This window comes from Mytilus edulis, chromosome 12 (assembly GCF_963676685.1).
Source record: "Mytilus edulis chromosome 12, xbMytEdul2.2, whole genome shotgun sequence".
In the NCBI taxonomy this organism is placed as follows: Eukaryota; Metazoa; Mollusca; class Bivalvia; order Mytilida; family Mytilidae; genus Mytilus; species Mytilus edulis.
The window spans coordinates 52,784,374-52,805,531 of NC_092355.1; the positions used below are offsets into that span (position 1 = coordinate 52,784,374).

A 21,158-nucleotide genomic window follows, 5' to 3' on the forward strand; every position below is an offset into this window, starting at 1 on the left:
TAAAAAAAAATCTGAATTTGACTGCCGTTCCCCTTTTTAAACCAAATAACTACGAACAACAACTCGACCTTTAATATTAATTGAACTCTATGGATAGCGACACCCACCCGAAGCACATTAAACAAACGCCATATGCCCGATATGGAAATCAATTTAGAAATAGACTTATATTTTTTGCCAAATGGTCACTTGGTTTTGCCCCATCATCAAATGCACGAGTTGTCGACTTTAGTCAATGAACAAGTTAAATTCAATATGTCGACTCCTTATTACTATGTCATTACTTTTATATTAGAAAGTCGACATTGTAATGCAATTTTTTCTTGTTGACTCCACATGATGAATAGATTCCAGCTTAAAGCACACAACTTACCTAATAGTTCCGACTTATTTGCAGTAAAATAACTGTACAAGGGTGTACCATAAGTATGGAAGCGCATATGGTACACCCTTTGTTAAGGTATTTTGTTGCAAATGAGTTGTCATTTTTAGTTTAGTTGCGTGTTATAAGCTGGAATCAAATAATCATTTAAAATCAACTTGTCGGAATGATGAAAAAAGAGTTGCATTACAATGTCGACTTTCTAGTACAAATGTAATGACATAGTTATACGAGTTGAATTCAACTCGTTAATTGATTAAGTCGACAATTCATTAATTTGATGATGAGATAAAACCACGTGACCATTTTGGAAAAACATAGGTCTATTTTTAAATCGATTTCTATATATCGTTTGATTAATGTGCTCTGATGAGTGTTGCAATCCACTGAGTTCAAGTTCAAATCAAAGTTCGAGTTGTTCCGTAAAGATATTTGGTTTTTTTTACGCATTGATATCGTAAAATATCAGCAGCGAGTCACAATGTGAACCTTTTTGGCGTTTGAGCGCAGCAAACGAACTAAAAAAGTTCACATTATGTCGAGCGGCTGATATTTTACGCTATATCTATACGAAAATAAACCCGATTATCTGTTTATCGTTCTATTGATGGTCTTTTCCCTCATCCTAAGACAGTTTTAAGCTTGCCGAAAGCAAGCTTTATAACGTCTCCTCTCGCATTGTGACGTCGGTGATAACTTCTCCTCTCACATTGTTACGTCGCTGATAATACCTGGTCTCGTTTTAAAGCCTTGATACGAGAATTACGGAGCGAAAAAGCAGGGTAATATAGGCGTAGGGAAGGACGATAATCAGAGTTATTGGGTGTGAAAAGGGGTAACTGCAGGTAAATATCACAAAAAAGTACTAATAATATAACAATATTTCAGACATAAGAGGGATAGCCCCCACCACTAAGTACGGCCGTTTATTTTCACTAGTTCTCAAATAAAATCAGTACTATAATGAATTTGTGAAGGATTCCTCAGAATCTCTGTGTCGTCTGAGATTGCTGCTGTCAGTGTTAAATTGTAGTGTTGACTGTGAACAGTTCATTTTTCTATCACATACAACATTTAAAAAAAAATTAAAAAATTCTGTAGTTGTTTTATCTTGATTTATCTTGATCAAAAGGATTAACTCCTATACAAGTTTTGTAACAATTCATAGGAACTTACAAATTTATCAGGACATAACAGTTTTATTAAATGCAAAAAAACAACATTATATAAACATGGAGATGTGGTATGATAGCCAATAAAACATCTCTCCACAATATATCAATTCATTGAGACGTTTACAACTATATTTCATTATATGTTACTATATGTCATTGTGTGGATGTTACTATATGTTATTGTGTGGTCTTCAATAGTTATCAAAGGTACCAGGATTATAATTTAGTACGCCAGACGCGCGTTTCGTCTACAAAGGCTCATCAGTGACGCTCAAATCAAAATATTTATACAGCCAAACAAGTACAAAGTTAAAGAGCATTGAGGATCCAAAATTCCAAAAAGTTGTGCCAAATATGGCTAAGGTAATCTATGCCTGGGATAAGAAACTCCTTAGCTTTTAGAAAAAAATCAAAGTTTTGTAAACGCATTTTTAAAAAAAAAATGACCACATTGAGCAAAATGCTTACCACAAATTAAGCTATGAAAGATCCCGAAATTACAAATGTAAATAAAACCAAACGAGAAACATAACGATCTAGATGACGAAGACGACGACGACATTATCGACGACGGAATAAAGGTTTGCATTAATGTCGCAGGCTGGACACATATTATAATGACTTGTACTTTGTCATCAACAAATGAAGCACTTTTAAGAATGTTTGCTACTCGGTTGACAGTACATGCATTAAACTAGTGTAGTCCGTTTATTTGACAAAAAAAAACAAAAAAAAAACAACAGGAGCGAACATACTTAATCCAATCTCACTCAAGTAACAGGGAAATGACGGATAATATATGTTCTAATTGTAACCACAAAGCCGTCCTCTTTTCCTCGACGATGACCTACTGCATTAGACCAAATCACTGGGTTAGTAATTTCACGAATAACATGACTGATGACTCACGTTAAGCAGGAAGAGCTAACTCATCAGGAGCATGGAGATCTGCGCAAGATTTTGATGAGTTTGTATTGGCAAGTAATACCAATCTTTTGCATTAGCCAGCTGCAACTGATTTTTATTGTTTGTGTTGTGCTGTTACACGGCGGTTCCATGCTAAGGTTAGGGTTGAGCACTCACATACATGTTTAACTCCGCTGCATTCTTCATATGCATGTTCCAAGTCAAGAGCCTGTAGCTCAATGGTTGTCGTTAGTTTATGTTTTTCATATTCGTTCCGTTAACTGTTTTGTATAAACTAGGCCGTTTCATTTCTCTTATGAGTTGTTTCACAATTCAACGTGGTGGCCTTTTATAGCCGATGTCAATATAATAAGAAAAGACAGCTAATCAAAATCTCGAAATTTGAAAAATTATTCAACTTGTGCCCAAACGGCACTGATAAATCACATGCACCACGGAGGTTCAAATGTTCAACGTAACGTTACATGGGCGCAGCAATTATAAAGGAAGTACTACACTCATACATGACCCCATTGTTGTCTATGTCAAATTCCTCAATTTCAAGATGGCCCAACTCTTTTGTGTAAAATTAAAATTAAGTGATAATCATTACATATCAAACCAAAACCTTATGGTGTATTGCGCTGGAGGAATCAACAAACAAAATACAAAAATGAACTTCCAATTGCAAGAAGAGAAAATGATTCCCTGAACCTTGGAATGGATAAAATCAGATACCTTTGATCTGATTAACAGGCAAAATGACTCCCCCACCTCTTTTTTTGTTGTTGCTGCAAAACAAATCAAGCATGCTTAATTGATTAAGATTGTTCAATAACGTAATTTCATTTTGAAACATGTCAGCGAATCTTAAGAAAATAATAAGATATGCTTCATGTCACTTGTCAAGTCATGTATATTCATTCTACATATATAATAGAAGTAGCATGAATGATATGTTACTTCCTTGATGTCGTTCCAAAGTGAAGACGAGAAGATTAAATAGGTTTTCTAATTGAAAGTTTTTTTTCTGGAAAAAGTTTAAAATCCGGATAACTATCCTCATTGATCTGGAATGAATTGCAAATGTCAAAAATCATTGAGAAAACAATGAAGAGTACGTGCAGCCATTTTGTTGTATAACTAAAAGAAACAGAATGTTACTGATGTATTCTTTTAACGCCTCCATTAAGTATTACATTGATTAAATTTGCTACCCGTAAAATGTATGTAATTATTTTATTCTATATGACACAATCATAAGTTGAACATCAGTGACACGACAATGACTACATACAGTAAAAATGTTGAGTACATTTTAAACATATTCAAGTATGTTCTGACGAGTGCTAGAAAAAAACCATTCTGCTAACAGAGTTGATTTGATATTGATAATATTTAGTGAATAACTGGTATTTAAAAATGTCTTTGTGTATTTGTTTTCTAGATATGTAGAGAATATGAATTCAGAGGACAAGAATCTATCACTTCACTTTTATGATTACATATGTAACATCGTCGGTTCTGAGGAAGTTGTAAGGACAAGAAGGGAGATATTTACTGTAAAGGACATTGGTGAAAATACTAATAGTCTTACATCCATAAGTAGTGGTAGTAAAGCAGAAGGTCTAGATCTCAAAGGTAGTGATTTTGATCAGATGTACGTTTTTGAACCTTTTCGTATTTTTGAAAGTTTAAATGATGTCCATTATGATCCAGATAATGTACCATTGGTTATGGATACAAACGACATAAAACCCGGATTTGCAAAACTGAAGTTAGTTGACAAATCATGGCTTGATATTGTTGTGATATCTGACTGGTTTGAGACTGTGGGAGAAGAAACGTACATATCTAGCAAACGTTTTAGAGAACAAGACTTATCTGATGGTATGATTATCCATGGTTCATGTCATTCTACAACAGATGGAGAATATAATCTAGCAATATGTTTTGTATGTAAAAAATGGATCACACCAGCTCGACAATGGATTCACAGATCACGTACAACATGGCCACATTACACATTAATAACCTCAGCTGTAAAATACGGAGTTTTATTTGTTCCTATTGGATGTAAAGACTCTCCAAACGAGGACTTTCAATGGCGTGTATCATTTTCTGTGACCGAAAAACTGTTGATTCATTTCTTTACACATTCTCAGTTATTATGTTATGCCTTAATGAAAATTATATTAAAGGACATCATTAAACCAAGACATGGCGATCTACTTTGCTCCTATTTTGAGTGAGGAAATAAATCCATCAGAATGGAAACCTGAGAATATGATTGCTTGTGTCTTGGATTGTATAAACAGACTGATCTATTTTGTGGAATATAAAACATGTCTTCATTACTTTATCCCAGAAAACAATCTGTTCGAAAATAGATTAACTGACAATGATCATAAAGCATTACTAGGTACACTACGATTAGTTTATAGATCGCCATGGACTTCGCTTTTTCATACAGAAACTTTAATGAATTACAGATTACAATCAGAAAATTCGCATTGGATGACACTATCAGCGTCGTCATTATCATGTTTTTCTTATATAATAGGAAATTATGATCCACTTTTAATTTACCGTGAATTTCAACTATTTGAAAATGGCCATAATAATATTTTAAGAAAGGAGAGTTATGCGTACATACTATGTGTATGTTGCAGGGAATATATAGAGTCTTCTGATTTGTATAACCTGACAGACAGGAACAAATCGTTTTACGAACAATACAAGAGAATATTTTGTCATTTCAAGAAAAGTTTACAGTCAGATTCAATTACCTCATCGTTATTGTTAGCATCATTGTTTTATAAATGTAAACGATTTCGGGAATGTCTCGATATAATAAAACATTGTTTATCCAGTTGTACCCCGGATAAGATATTTCTACATTATGACAACACTTTGACACAACAGACTATGTTCAAGAAAATGAAACAAAGATTTGGATTACTGATTACTTGTAAATATTTGATATTTTATTCTTTGACTTTTATGAATCCTTTTACTTTATTACCAAATGAACTAAAATTTCCTCCCGTTGTTTACTCTTATGTTTTATCATTTTTGTGCTATCATCATATAGGAGATAACAGGGGGAAAAATAAAGCACTGCGTGATCTGGAACTTGCAGTAAAGGAAAGGTATCTCGTATATCCAAGTAATGTTTTGTTAAATACAGCAAAGAAATGTCTCGATTTTGCAAAGGCATTAAAATGATATGCGTATCCTAGGGTATTGCTGCACCATGTGATTCTTAAATGCGTCCTAATTGCGGAAACCTGCTGGAAAAAAAATTTAATCGTAATTAATGAATATTTTTTTGATAATCTGAAAATGGTGTTTGAGTACAGCAACAAATTTCTAAATCAAGCCAATGCTTATCTAGGGACATTAACTGACTATAAATGTTCCATATTATTCATTAACAATAACAACGATATCATCAATAGAATATGTCAACGTCATCAGATGTCGAGATTCAGATTAAAAAGATATGATCAATTATTTTAGTGATTGGGATGATTTATAAACGTTGATAAGAATTTTGCAATGAATAATTGATTGAGATATAATGAAAAAAATATAATGTTATTGGGCGCTTTTTAACGTTATGACGTTAATTTCAATTTTTATGAACTGTATTCAAATATATCTTTAAACTACCTTTTTATTCTCATTGATTTTTGTTATAATTCTTTAGACACGAGAACCTCAAAATGGACAAATGATGCTGCAAAACTTTGCATTTTCATTTTTAAAGGTTCTTTTCAAAAACTGAAATAATAAGGGCAAATCCCTCCTTTAATCAATTAATCCCGAAGCTCCAATTCAATTACAATGTTTGAATGTTATACTTCAGGGTTAATGAGGAAACCAACAATTTAGATACAGAATTATATGTATAGATTATTCAATGGCATTTTTCATATCAGACCCTTTATCGGCCCTAGGTCATTATATTAGCCTAAGAGCCGCAGGCTCGAGGGCTGTTATCATGTACATTTTTCAATGGCCGATAAAGTGTCTGTATGAAAAATGACATGTAATGATCTATTTATCATATACTTCAGAAGAAGAAATACAGACAACAACTATTAAAATGTTGTTTTTCTTTGATCTTTTAGATAATACTTTCCAGACAACCAAATACAAATTTCTAATCTTTAATTGTTTTATTGATATAAGAAGCATTACTTTTAATTTATTTTTCCTCCTCCACCATTTTGTGAAAAGCTTTAAATACTTCCGGCTTTCCGCACTGTGTTGTCGTTTTTAAATAATTTCCGGAAATGCCCGACGTTGCATGTATTAAACGTCACGGAAATTAACGGAAAGGCATGTAGGAACATTCCGGAAACAGTCAATAAAGGTTCCTTTATCAGCCCACCGAGAAAATTCTTAGGAATCTGGTCAATATACCTAGTTATCCTTTCAAAGCATTTTAATATTTTTGAATGTTATTAAACTGTAAAATTTTAGTAATATTTCATACAAGTATATGATAACTATAGTTATAAAAGGTATTAAAACATACGATATAAACATACATTTGACATGATATTCATTTAAGAAACCCATTTTCCAAATGAATATAAGTTTGCAACATAAACAGTCTCGTCTTAGTTCCTACATATGAATCAATCCTAATAAATATTAATGAAATCAACAAAACTCTTCAGTGAAAGATTTATTAATTGGTAATGTATTGAATATATTGTACCTTATATCAATTAAATACTTAAACACAAGTCAAAAAATGTCACAGGTATATTCAAACTTTTGAATTAAAATAATAAGACGATGCCATACACATTTGAATACAGTGTGAAAATGTACTTCTGATGTCAAAAGTTGTTGTTAAATAATGACGTCATGATGGACGTCAAGTTGGTTACCTATTCCCTATTCCATATTCGTTACCTATTCCCTATTCCCTATTCGTTACCTATTCGTTACCTATTCCCTATTCCCTATTCGTTACCTATTCGTTACCTATTCCCTATTCCCTATTCGTTACCTATTCGTTACCTATTCCCTATTCCATATTCGTTACCTATTCGTTACCTATTCGTTACCTATTCCCTATTCCCTATTCGTTACCTATTCGTTACCTATTCCCTATTCCATATTCGTTACCTATTCGTTACCTATTCCCTATTCCCTATTCGTTACCTATTCGTTACTTATTCGATTTCTAATATCCTTTCCCCTTTTTAATTAATTTAACAAAGTTTGGAGACTTATTGTTTTTGCTCAGTTCTTGTTAGGTTTTTCCACTTTTCTGTGGAAAGACCTATTGTTTTTTTTCTGATTATTTTTTTTTTTTTTTTTTTCTTCCGCCTAATATTGTTCTTGCGATCATAAACATTTGTTTCGCAATATGTCGCTTTGATATTTGGTATATGCTATCGAACAGTTTATGCGCTTTTGAAATTTACCCTGCGTACCCGAATACTTTTCTTTGTAGGAGTTATCTCCCCAAACACTGTTTTCCTTGTGCTCATAACTCCTTCGCAACCGTAAAAGATAACGACAAATTTATTTTTCAAAATTGCTCGTTATATCCTTTGCATGATTTGTCCTATTTTGACCGAACCAATATGTCCGCTCCATATGAGAGTTATTTCCCCTTATGCATCTGATATAAGTGATATGCATTTCTATCTTATAAACCATAAGTGATAGAGACCTAGGATCTTTTGATTTGAGGTCCTTGGTCCGAAAAAATGAAAATTAGGTCAAGGTCAAAGGTTAAGGTCATATTCTTATATTTGAATTTGGCTTATTTCACTTATATCCAAAGACTGTATAAGATATCAACAAATTATTTTTACTAAATTGTTAGTTGCGACATGTCGTAACACATAACTTTTTATTGCAAGGGCACGTTGAACGTAAAAGGGAGTTTTCTCCCCTCTTGTATTTAAAAATACGTGTTTGGTGATATAAGTCATTAACCAAATATAATTAAGACCTATGGTCTTTTGATTTGAGGTCCTTAGTTCATGACCTTGAAATTGATGTCAAGGTCATAGCTTAATTTGACGTTCTATATTTTGATCTTTGCTTTTATTTTATATGTATACATGATAAAGCTATGAAACTTTTGGAAAAAGGTATCAAACCATTTAACCTTGAAAGAAACAACCGAAGTGACCTTTTGTAAACCGGAAGTAGCTATTTTTTGTACTTTATTAATATAAAAGTATAAAGAACCAGATATTTTTGGAATCAGTGTCAAGTAAATAATCAAATATAATCGTATGTAACATTTTTCAAACCGGAAGTAACAAATTATCTCCCTTATTTAAAAAAAATGTATGGAAACCAAATATTTTTGGAATCAGCGTACTAGAAGCTATCATTGACGATTGAAATGACATTTTAAATTTAGTTTCACAACTTTCATATCAAAATACATTGTTTTGATGGAAAGACCTTCAATTGTTCTCTGAACAATTGGTTTTTAATTATTTTTATTCTTCTTCTTCTTCCTCTTCTTCCTCTTCTTCCGCCACTTTAAAAAAATGAACTTGTCCGCAGCATTTTTCCAATTTACTTAGGGTTTCATAAAATGTTAGACTAATATGTCTAGGTGAGCCATCAATCGTTCATTTGTGCATTGGGGTCTATTAAGGGGTATTTGGGGGGGGGGGGGGGGGGCAGAAAGAAGGGAGGGGTTTACTATAGAACCCAATGGGATTTTATTTTCTAAAATTTTCAAATGAAAATAACTTGAAAATTGTAAGTGATAGATACATGCAGTCTTCAGAAATGATTAAAAGACAATAAAACAAATCACATGAAATATAGGGGAGTCCCTGGGGGTCATCCCTACCCCCTTCAATTCGAATTTTAACTTGTAAACGGTCCAGATCCCCACCCCTAAACCCTATATATTCTTGTACGGGACAATAAAACTAATCAAATGAAATTAAATAAAAGTTCCTGGGGGTCACCCCAACCGCGTTCAATTTGAGAATGTACTATTATCTTGTAAACGGTCCAGATCCCAACCCCTAAACCATATATATTCTTGAATAGGACGATAAAACAAATCAAATGAAATTAAATGGAAGTCCTCGGGGGTCATCCCCACCCTGTTCAATTTTAGAATGTGCTATTATCTTGTAAACGGTCCAGATCCCCACCCCTAAACCATATATATTCTTGTAGGGGACAATAAAACTAATCAAATGAAATTAAATGGAAAGTCCCTAGGGGGTCAACCCACCCCCTCTTGTTTGAAAACTTATAAACGGTCAACATCCCCACCCCTAAACTATATTTATTCTTGTAAGGGACGATAAAACTAATCAAATGAAATTAAATGGAAGTCTTCGGGGGTCATCCCCACCCTGTTCAATTTTAGATTGTGCTATTATCTTGTAAATGGTCCAGATCCCCACCCCTAAACTATATATTTTCTTGTAGGGAACAATAAAACAAATGAAATGAAATAAAAGGAAAGTCCCTAGGGGGTCACCCCACCCCCTCTTGTTTGAAAACTTATAAACGGTCAACATCCCCACCCCTAAACTATATTTATTCTTGTAAGGGACAATAAAACTAATCAAATGAAATTAAATGGAAGTTCCTTGGGGTCACCCCCACCCCGTTCAATTTGAGAATGTACTATTATCTTGTAAATGGTCCAGATTCCCACCCCTAAACCATACATATTCTTGTAGGGGACAATAAAACAAATGAAATGAAATAAAAGGAAAGTCGCTAGGGGGTCAGCCGCCACTCTTGTTTGAAAACTTGTAAACGGTCAACATCCCCAACCATAGGCTATATATATTCTTGTAAGGGACAATAAAACTAATCAAATAAAATTAAATGGAAGTTCCTTGGGGTCATCCCCACCCCGTTCAATTTGAGAATGTACTATTATCTTGTAAATGGTCAAGATCCCCACCCCTAAACCATATATGTTCTTGTAGGAAACAATAAAACAAATAAAATGAGATGAAAGGGAAGTCCTGAGGGGGTTATTCCACCCCCTCTTGTTTGAAAACTTGTAAACGGTCAACATCCCCACCCCTAAACCATATATATTCTTGTAGGGGACAATAAAACAAATAAAATGAAATGTAGGTACAGTCCCTGGGGTCACCACCACCCCCTCCTACTTGAATACTTGTAAATGGTGGAGATCCCCAACAGTAAGCCATATATATTCTTGTATGGGACAAAAAATCAAATCAAATGAACATGGGACCATATGAATTGCGAGTTATGGGAGCTTTGTTGGGAGACTTCGTAACAGCATCCTGATACAATTACTTCTTGTTGTTTATACTCTTATATCTGGTAATAGTTCGAAATTTGTTGAGGTAAAATGATCTTTTTATGACCTATTTATATGTGTTTGTGCTCAACCGATCCTTTTACTTTATGTTCGATACTCATTTGTTCCTTTTTTGATTTTTATACGTTCTACCTTTTGACTGCTTTATGTCCGTATGTTTGCAGATGGATCTTGGTTCGAAGGGATGAAATCACCGTGTTAGCGCTTGCATAAAAAAAAAGATGTGGTATGATTGCCAATGAGACAACAACCCACAATAGACCAAAATGACACAGAAACTATCAACTATAGGTCAATGTACGGCCTTCAACAATGAGCATAGCCCAAACCGTGTAGTCACCTATAAAAGGCCCAGATATGACAATTTCAAACAATTCAAACAACAAAACTAACGGCCGTATTTCATATACAAAAAAAAAATAAACGGAAAACAAATATGTAACACAAAAACAAACGATAACTACTTAATTTCAGGCTCTTGTCTAGGGACAGGCACATACTAACATAATGTGGTGGGGTTAAACATGTTAGCAGGGTGTACATCGTTTCGGAGCATGCTATTACCTTGTTTAATTCGTTCCATCACTCGCTTATCATTCGCTTATAATACGTGCATCATGCGTTGCACCTTTTAAACCATGATTTAAAATTGTTTTGTTGTCTCTGGTGGTAGATTTGGGTTCTTAGAGGTGATATAACTCTATAAGCGCATATGTACCCGTTCCAGCGCTCGGATAATACCCTGTTAAATATTCGTTACTTATTCGCTTTTAATACGTTTGTTGTACGTTGCACTTTTTAGAAAAGGATTTTCAATTGTGTTCATATCTCTGGTGGTAATAATATGTTCTTATAGATAAAATATCCCTATTAGCGCGTATGTACCCGTTCCAGCGCTCGGATAATACCCTGTTACTTATTCGATCCTTATTCGCTTTTAATGCGCAGGGTATACGTTGCACCTTGAAATAAATCGTTTTTTAATTGTGTTCGTGTCTCTGGTGGTAACAATTTCTTCTCAGAGATAAAATGACTCTATTAGCGTGCATGTAAATAAAGACAACAGTAGTATACCGCTGTTCAAAACTCATAAATCCATGGACAAAAAACAAAATCGGGATAACAAACTAAAACCGAGGGAAACGCATTAAATATAAGAGGAGAACAACGACATAACACTAAAATGTAACACACATAGACAAAATCCCACGAGAATAACAAATATAACATATATATATAACATCAAAACCAAATACATGAATTTGGGATAGACAAGTACCGTGACACGTCTTATTGCAATGTGAATTTACACTCAAAAATAAGAGAAAACAAACGACACAACGTTATAATGTAATACACACAGAAACGAACTATAATATAACAATGACCATATTCCTGACTTGGTACAGGGCATTTTTAAAGGAAAAAATGGTGGGTTGAACCTGGTTTTGTGGCATGCCAAACCTCGCACTTTTATGGCCATGTGAAATATAACATCAAAATGACAACACAGGACTACAATATAAATAAATTGGAGAACACAATTGACAAAGAATCACACGAACAACAGCCAACAAAAGGCAACAAGTTCAAAATTTCAATACGCCAGAAGTGTATTTTGTCCACACAAGACCTATGTGTGACGCACAGATACAAAAGTTTGAAAGCCGAAACGAGTACAAAGTTGAACAGCATCGAAGACCAAAATATCAAAAAGGTTGTGCCAAAAACGGCAAGGGTTTTCTGTTAAGTTACCAGAAAATCCCTATAATTTAGAGTAATTTATACTTTTGCAAACAGTAAATTTAATAAAATGAATATACAAAAGATGTACATGATAAAGCTGAAGTATTAACTAATTACATTTACATAACCAGACATTTGAAACACAAAAGTAGACACATCCGAATACGTTTAAACCTCTACGCCAAGTGACGTCCTATTTGAAACTGAAAAATGACGAAAAAATGACGTCATTTGAATTAGTAAAACAGAGCATCAAAAAATGAAAAATGACGTCACATAAGAATGAATAAGATAGAATTAGGATTAATTTAAGATTATATATTTGAACTAAATACTGATATTGCATTTAATAACAAAGCACATTTTAATTCTTATTAATATAAAACTGAGGTAGCAATTAACTATATTATAAAACTATGTCAGGTTTGTTATGAATCTAACTTCAAACGTAAAATATCGTACTGATTACTTTGAACGAAATCAAATCTGATAAATGAAGGCGGTGATTAATTTTCTTTACCATAACACATAAATATAATAGAAAAGACGTCAACACATTTGACAAAATCCGATGAGAATTACAAATATAACATTAAACATTTAAACTAAATACATGAATTTGGGATGGATAAGTACCGTACCACGTCTTATAGTAATGCGAGTTCACACTCGGCAAAACAGTCACAATCTGGAATAAGTCACGTTTGGTAATTAAAAGATTAGACGACATTATGACAAAACACAATCTACCATGTGATAAAAATGTCCTTAGCTAGTTTGGTCAACGAAACATCGTATGGATCCACCAAATCGTGATGGTGTCCATAAAATTTACGGAGTGTCAATTTTAATCTGTCCTCCTCATAACTTTGTTGGAGCAGTTTCTGCGTAAGGAGCACACTCCTGTATATGAAGTCCGTATAGTGTGAACAAGCACGAGAATAACGTATCAACTGTGATATGTAAACACCATACGAAGGGGCAGAGGGTATGTTACTGCTGAGAAATGGGAAATTGATAATTGGGAAGTTGAAATCGTCCCGTTTATCATAGATTTTCGTGTGAAGTCGTCCATCTACGTCAATATTGAGGAAAAGATCAAGGTATGAAGCAGTCCTTCTAGTATCAGTGGTATCCTTAATTTCAAGTTCACTTGGATATATGAGATGTAAGTATTGGCTGAAATATGGGTTATTCAATGATAGAACATCATCAATATATCGGAAAGTAAAATTAAAGAATTTCGCAAGGTGTTTTTTCTTTTTGTCTTTTAGAAGATTCTGAATGAATTCTGCTTCATACGAGTACAAAAACAAATCAGCCAGCAGGGGTGCACAATTAGTACCCATTGGACCAGTTCCAGCGCTCGGATAATACCCTGTTACTTATTCGTTCCTTATTCGCTTTTAATGCGCGGGGTAAGTTTTCAATTGTGTTCATGTCTCTGGTGGTAACAATGTGTTCTTAGAGATGAAATGACCCTATTAGCGCATATGTACCCGTTCCAGCGCTCGGTTAATACCCTGTTACCTATTCGTTATCTATTCGTTACTTATTCGCTTTAAATACGTTTGTTGTACGTTGCACCTTTTAGAAAAAGATTTTCACTTGTGTTCATGTCTCTGGTGGTAACAATGTGTAATTAGAGATGAAATTACCCTATTAGCGTGCATGTACCCGTTCCAGCGCTCGGTTAATACCCTGTTACCTATTCGTTACCTATTCGTTACCTATTTACTTATAATACGTTTGTTGTACGTTGCACCTTTTAGGAAAGGATTTTCAATTGTGTCCATGTCTCTGGTGGTAACAATGTGTTCTTAGAGATGAAATGACCCTATTAGCGCGCATGTACCCGTTGCAGCGCTCGGTTAATACCCTGTTACCTATTCGTTACTTATTCACTTTTAATACGTTTGTTGTACGTTGCAACTTTTAGAAAGGGATTTTCAATTGTGTTCATGTCTCTGGTGGTAACAATGTGTTCTTAGAGATGAAATGACCCTATAAGCGCGCATGTACGCGTTCCAGCGCTCGGTTAATACCCTGTTACCTATTCGTTACCTATTCACTTATAATACGTTTGTTGTACGTTGCACCTTTTAGAAAAGAATTTTCAATTGTGTTCATGTCTCTGGGGGTAACAATGTGTTCTTAGAGATGAAATGACCCTATTAGCACATATGTACCCGTTGCAGCGCTCGGTTAATACCCTGTTACCTATTCGTTACCTATTCGTTACTTATTCGCTTTAAATACGTTTGTTGTACGTTGCACCTTTTAGAAAAGGATTTTCAATTGTGTTCATGTCTCTGGTGGTAACAATGTGTAATTAGAGATGAAATGACCCTATAATAAGTTAATAAGTAACGAATAGGTAACGAATAGGTAACAGGGTATTAACCGAGCACTGGAACGGGTACATGCGCTCTAATAGGGTCATTTCGTCTCTAAGAACACATTGTTACCACCAGAGACATGAACACAATTACAAAACAATTTATTTCAAGGTGCAACGTATACTTACCCCGCGCATTTAAAGCGAATAAGGAACGAATAAGTAACAGGGTATTATCCGAGCGCTGGAACGGGTACATGCACGCTAATAGGGTCATTTCATCTCTAATTACACATTGTTACCACCAGAGACATGAACACAAGTGAAAATCCTTTTCTAAAAGGTGCAACGTACAACAAACGTATTTAAAGCGAATAAGTAGCGAATAGGTAACGAATAGGTAACAGGGTATTAACCGAGCGCTGCAACGGGTACATATGCGTTAATAGGGTCATTTCATCTCTAAGAACACATTGTTAGCACCAGAGACATGAACACAATTGAAAATTCTTTTCTAAAAGGTGCAACGAACAACACACGTATTATAAGTGAATAGGTAACGAATAGGTAACGAATAGGTAACAGGGTATTAACCAAGCGCTGGAACAGGCACATGCGCGCTAATAAGGTCTTTTCATCTCTAAGAACACATTGTTACCACTAGAGACATGGACACAATTGAAAATCCTTTTTAAAAGGTGCAACGTACAACAAACGTATTATAAGTGAATAGGTAACGAATATGTAACGAATAGGTAACATGGTATTAGCCGAGCGCTGGAACGGGCACAAGCGCGCTAATAGGGTAATTTCATCTCTAAGAACACATTGTTACCACCAGAGACATGGACACAATTGAAAATCCTTTTCTAAAAGGTGCAACGTACAACAAACGTATTTTAAGCGAATAAGTAACGAATAGGTAACGAATAGGTAACAGGGTATTAACCGAGCACTGGAACGGGTACATGCGCTCTAATAGGGTCATTTCGTCTCTAAGAACACCTTGTTACCACCAGAGACATGAACACAATTAAAAAACAATTTATTTCAAGGTGCAACGTATACTTACCCCGCGCATTAAAATCGAATAACGATCGAATAAGTAACAGGGTATTATCCGAGCGCTGGAACGGGTACATACGCGCTAATAGGGATATTTCATCTATAAGAACACATTATTACCACCAGAGATATGAACACAATTGAAAATCCTTTTGTAAAAGGTGCAACGTACAACAAACGTATTAAAAGCGAATAAGTAACGAATATTTAACAGGGTATTATCCGAGCGCTGGAACGGGTACATATGCGCTTATAGAGTTATATCACCTCTAAGAACCCAAATCTACCACCAGAGACAACAAAACAATTGAAAATCATGGTTTAAAAGGTGCAACGTATGATACACGTATTATAAGCGAATGATAAGCAATTGATGGAACGAATTAAACAAGGTAATAGCATGCTCCGAAACGATGTACACCCTGCTAACATGTTTAACCCCACCACATTATGTTAATATGTGCCTGTCCCTAGACAAGAGCCTGAAATTAAGTAGTTATCGTTTGTTTTTGTGTTGCATATTTGTTTTCCGTTTATTTTTTTGTATATGAAATACGGCCGTTAGTTTTGTTGTTTGAATTGTTTGAAATTGTCATATCTGGGCCTTTTATAGGTGACTACACGGTTTGGGCTATGCTCATTGTTGAAGGCCGTACATTGACCTATAGTTGATAGTTTCTGTGTCATTTTGGTTTATTGTGGGTTGTTGTCTCATTGGCAATCATACCACATCATTTTTTTTTATGCAAGCGCTAACACGGTGATTTCATCCCTTCGAACCAAGATCCATCTTCAAACATACGGACATAAAGCAGTTAAAAGGTAGAACGTAAAAAAAAACCAAGGAACTTCCATTTAATGTTATTTGATTAGTTTTATTGTCCCTTACAAGAATATATATAGTTTAGGGGTGGGGATGTTGACCGTTTACAAGTTTTTAAACAAGAGAGGGGGGGCTGACCCCCAGGAACTTCCATTTAATTTCATATGATTAGTTTTATTGTCCCCTACAAGAATATATATGGTTTAGAGGTGGGGATCTGGACCGTTTACAAGATAATAGCACATTCTAAAATTGAACAGGGTGGGGATGACCCCCGAGTATTTCCATTTAATTTCATTTGATTTGTTTTATCGTCCTATTCAAGAATATATATGGTTTAGGGGTGGGGATCTGGACCGTTTACAAGATAATAGTACATTCTCAAATTGAACGGGGTGGGGGTGACCCCCAGGAACTTTTATTTAATTTCATTTGATTAGTTTTATTGTCCCGTACAAGAATATATATGGTTTAGGGGTAGGGATCTGGACCGTTTACAAGTTAAAAGCATATTCTCGAATTGAAGGGGCTAGGGATGACCCCCAGGGACTCCCCTATATTTCATGTGATTTGTTTTATTGTCCTTTAATCATTTCTGAAGACTGCATGTATCTATCACTTACAGTTTTCAATTTATATTCATTTGAAAATTTTAGAAAATAAAATCCCATTGGGTTCTATAGTAAACCCCTCCCTTCTTTCTGCCCCCCAAAATACCCCTTAATAGACCCCAATGCACAAATGAACGATTGATGGCTCACCTAGACATATTAGTTTAACATTTTATGAAACCCTAAGTAAATCTGACAAGTAGTTTTGGAAAAATGCTGCGGACAAGTTCATTTTTAAAGTGGCGGAAGAAGATAAGGAAGAAGAGGAAGAAGAAGAAGAATAAAAATAATAAGAACTGAGCAAAAACAATAAGTCTCCAAACTTTGTTAAATTAATTAAAAAGGGGGAAGGATATTAGAAATCGAATAAGTAACGAATAAGGAATAGGGAATAAGTAACGAATAGGTAACGAATAGGGAATAGGGAATAGGTAACGAATAGGTAACGAATAGGGAATAGGGAATAGGGAATAGGTAACGAATAGGTAACGAATAGGGAATAGGGAATAGGTAACGAATAGGGAATAGGGAATAGGTAACGAATAGGGAATAGGGAATAGGTAACGAATAGGTAACGAATAGGGAATAGGTAACGAATAGGTAACGAATAGGGAATAGGGAATAGGTAACGAATAGGTAACGAATAGGGAATAGGGAATAGGTAACGAATAGGTAACGAATAGGGAATAGGGAATAGGTAACGAATAGGTAACGAATAGGGAATAGGTAACGTATAGGTAACGAATAGGGAATAGGGAATAGGTTACGAATAGGGAATAGGGAATAGGTAACCAACTTGACGTCCATGACGTCATGTTCTTTTTCAAGAGTCAACTGGTGAACATGAGGTCAACATATATCCAACAGGTACAGTCGTCTTTGTGTGAAATCTGTTTACTATATAGCAACACAGTATATAATAATTTTGTCACTGCTACTTTATCATAAAAAAAAATACAATTTTTTATCAAATTTTTATGAACAATAACTTCTAAATAAATATATAAGATATAATTTTATAATCGACGGAAGTATTTTCATCCTGAATTAATTCCGTATATATTCTATGCATAGGAAATAAATAACAAATATGTTGGTTTTTCTAATGTTTAAATAAAGTTTGAATGGCTTCAATAAACTAGCGTTTCCTGGCTTTTCTTCAGTTATGTCCGTGTGATTATATACTTCCTTAGCCATTACTCATCAACAAGTATTATCAGACACACATATTTTCTTATCAAGATATTATATAAATCAAATCTTAAGATCAGTCATTACTTATATAGTATATGTGTACAGATGCATCAGTTGATGATACCCTTGTTTTATAAAAAAAACAGTGAAAATATGTGAACTGGCTTTAATAGTTATAAAATCATAAAGCAAACAAATTATTTTAACAAATTTGAACAGTAAGCGATACGTTGCAAATACAATCGACTTGTCTTATTTAAGAATATGACCGTGACCGATGAAATGGACCTATTTTTCTATTTGGTGGACCAAGGATCTCAACTCAAGAGACCTTGGTCTTTTACAAGTTACGGTTCATGATTTACATTTATACATAACGTATGTCAAAAACAAAAAGGACAAGAACTCTTGAAGTCTAACTGTCGATCCTTTTAACATTCACTAAAGCATCTTGAGCATTAAACGAGCAATTTTGAGATACGCACACAAGAGTAACAGTTTTCTTGGATATAGCTCTTCTAAAGAAATAAATTTTGTTTAGCAGGGTGAATCCGAATGAAGAAAAAAAAATCAGAACAAAAACAATAGGTCCATGGAAAGACCTAATTGACAATAAATGATAAAGACCTATTTCCAGATATATTTGATGTTTATCACCATAGTATTGATTATGTATACAAAAGTAGGTCAATGAATGTCAGAAAAATATAAACGTTTTTGTATATATATATATATGAGACTGAGAAACTTGTGAAAGGGCGAGGTCGTACCGAGGCCTTCTCCCGTTTTATGCTCTGTTAATACCAAAATGTTTTTATTTTTATAACATTGACCAAATATTATATTTATATTAAATGAATAAATTGATGGCTATTTAAATTGTAACACAAATTTAAAACTTCATTTCATCCCTTACAAAACTGTTAATGGAAAAAGTGGTCCATGACGAATTTGACATTGCACAAAATACAGCTGTGATACTATGTTTTGGAAACCAACAAAACTATTTGCAGTAAAAACATTAAAACAGTATTAATATAGACTAGTATCATATAAACACTTAGCTATTCTAATATCCTCCTAATATTATATCATGTCAACATAGACAGCAACCCAATTAAAGAGCAGAATCAGCTGAAGGGCAACAATTGGTCTTCAAACCAGCGAGAGACGGGCCTGACCTTGCTCTTGAACATAAGAAACTAAGCAAAATGACAAAGATACATAAATTAACAAATTACTAATAGCAGATTCTTATAAATTCTAAAGAACTTCTTGATAATTTTAAATCTCGGTTTATTTTTTGAAATTAGTTCTATCATATATTTTATTGTTTTACCCTGTATACTACCATTCACCATGTGAAATACATATTTGTTTGGAAAAAACATTGAACGACAAAATCATTTTATATATTTCTATATGTGACGTTTACATTTTCTGACGTCAAACGCGCGAAGCAATGCATGTGATTCTTTAAATTTGATGGATGCATGGTGTGCTTTATTGTTTAATATTTGTTTGTTTTGTGATTGTGACACAATGGTGACAACTATACCCATATTTTGACTATTTACCTATCATGTCTGTTTTGTTCACGCATCGTTGTAAAAAATAATGGAATTTGATGCGACTGCCATACAAGTGAGAGGTATAGCGCTATTAAACCAGATTCAATCCAACATTGTCTACATTTGGAAATGCCTGTACCAAGTCAGGATTGACAGTTGCTGTCCATTCGTTTAATGTGTTTTATTATATGATTTTACCATCTGATTACGAGCGTCTGGCGTACTAAATTATAATCCTGTTACCTTTGATAACTATTGGAACTCTCCGTTTTAAATTTTCCTCGGAGTTCAGTATTATTGTTGTTTTACTTTTTACATGCCACGATTGGACGATTATGTCTTCATCATATAAAAACCAAGCACAACAAACATATATCATTTCTTTTTGAATCTTTAACCTTTACAAAGCTATCAACTATCTTTTCAACAACAATAAATAAGTACATATAGAAAGTTGTTCAAATTCATCCAGTTTTGGACTTTTCTAACTATCGTGACTGTGTGTTTTGCTCACACATTGTTTTCAATATGATGAAATTATGTGCTACTGTCACATAAGTGCGAGTTTTAGTAAGCTATAAATAAAGGCAGAAGTAGTATACCGCTGTTCAAAACTCATAAATCCATGGACATTAAACAAAATCGGGGTAACAAACTAAAACCGAGGGAAACGCATTAAATATAAGAGGAGAACAACGACATAACACTAAAATGTAACACACATATACAAAATCCCACGAGAATAACAAATATAACATATATATATAACATCAAAACCAAATACATGAATTTGGGATAGACAAGTACCATGACACGTCTTATCGCAATGTGAATTTACACTAAAAAATAAGAGAAAACAAACGACACAACGTTATAATGTAATACACACAGAAACGAACTATAATATAACAAATTCAGTTTAATCAACCAACTGCTGGTGAACTTTTCGTCCCCGAGGGTATCACCAGCCCAGTAGTCAACACTTCGGTGTTGACATGAATATCAATAATGTGGTCTTTTT

General features: G+C 34.1%; 2 protein-coding genes across 2 annotated transcripts in view; one reads left to right on the top strand and one right to left on the bottom strand.

The window, feature by feature from the left end:
- LOC139498786 (uncharacterized) overlaps nt 1-21,158 on the bottom strand; it is a 598,641-nt gene that overhangs the window by 25,396 nt on the left and 552,087 nt on the right. The gene's annotated exons all lie outside the window — the stretch shown is intronic.
- On the top strand, nt 3,924-4,715 carry LOC139497688 (uncharacterized). Its single transcript, XM_071285922.1, has one exon. The coding sequence runs from the start codon at nt 3,924-3,926 to the stop codon at nt 4,713-4,715; it is 792 nt and encodes a 263-aa protein (XP_071142023.1).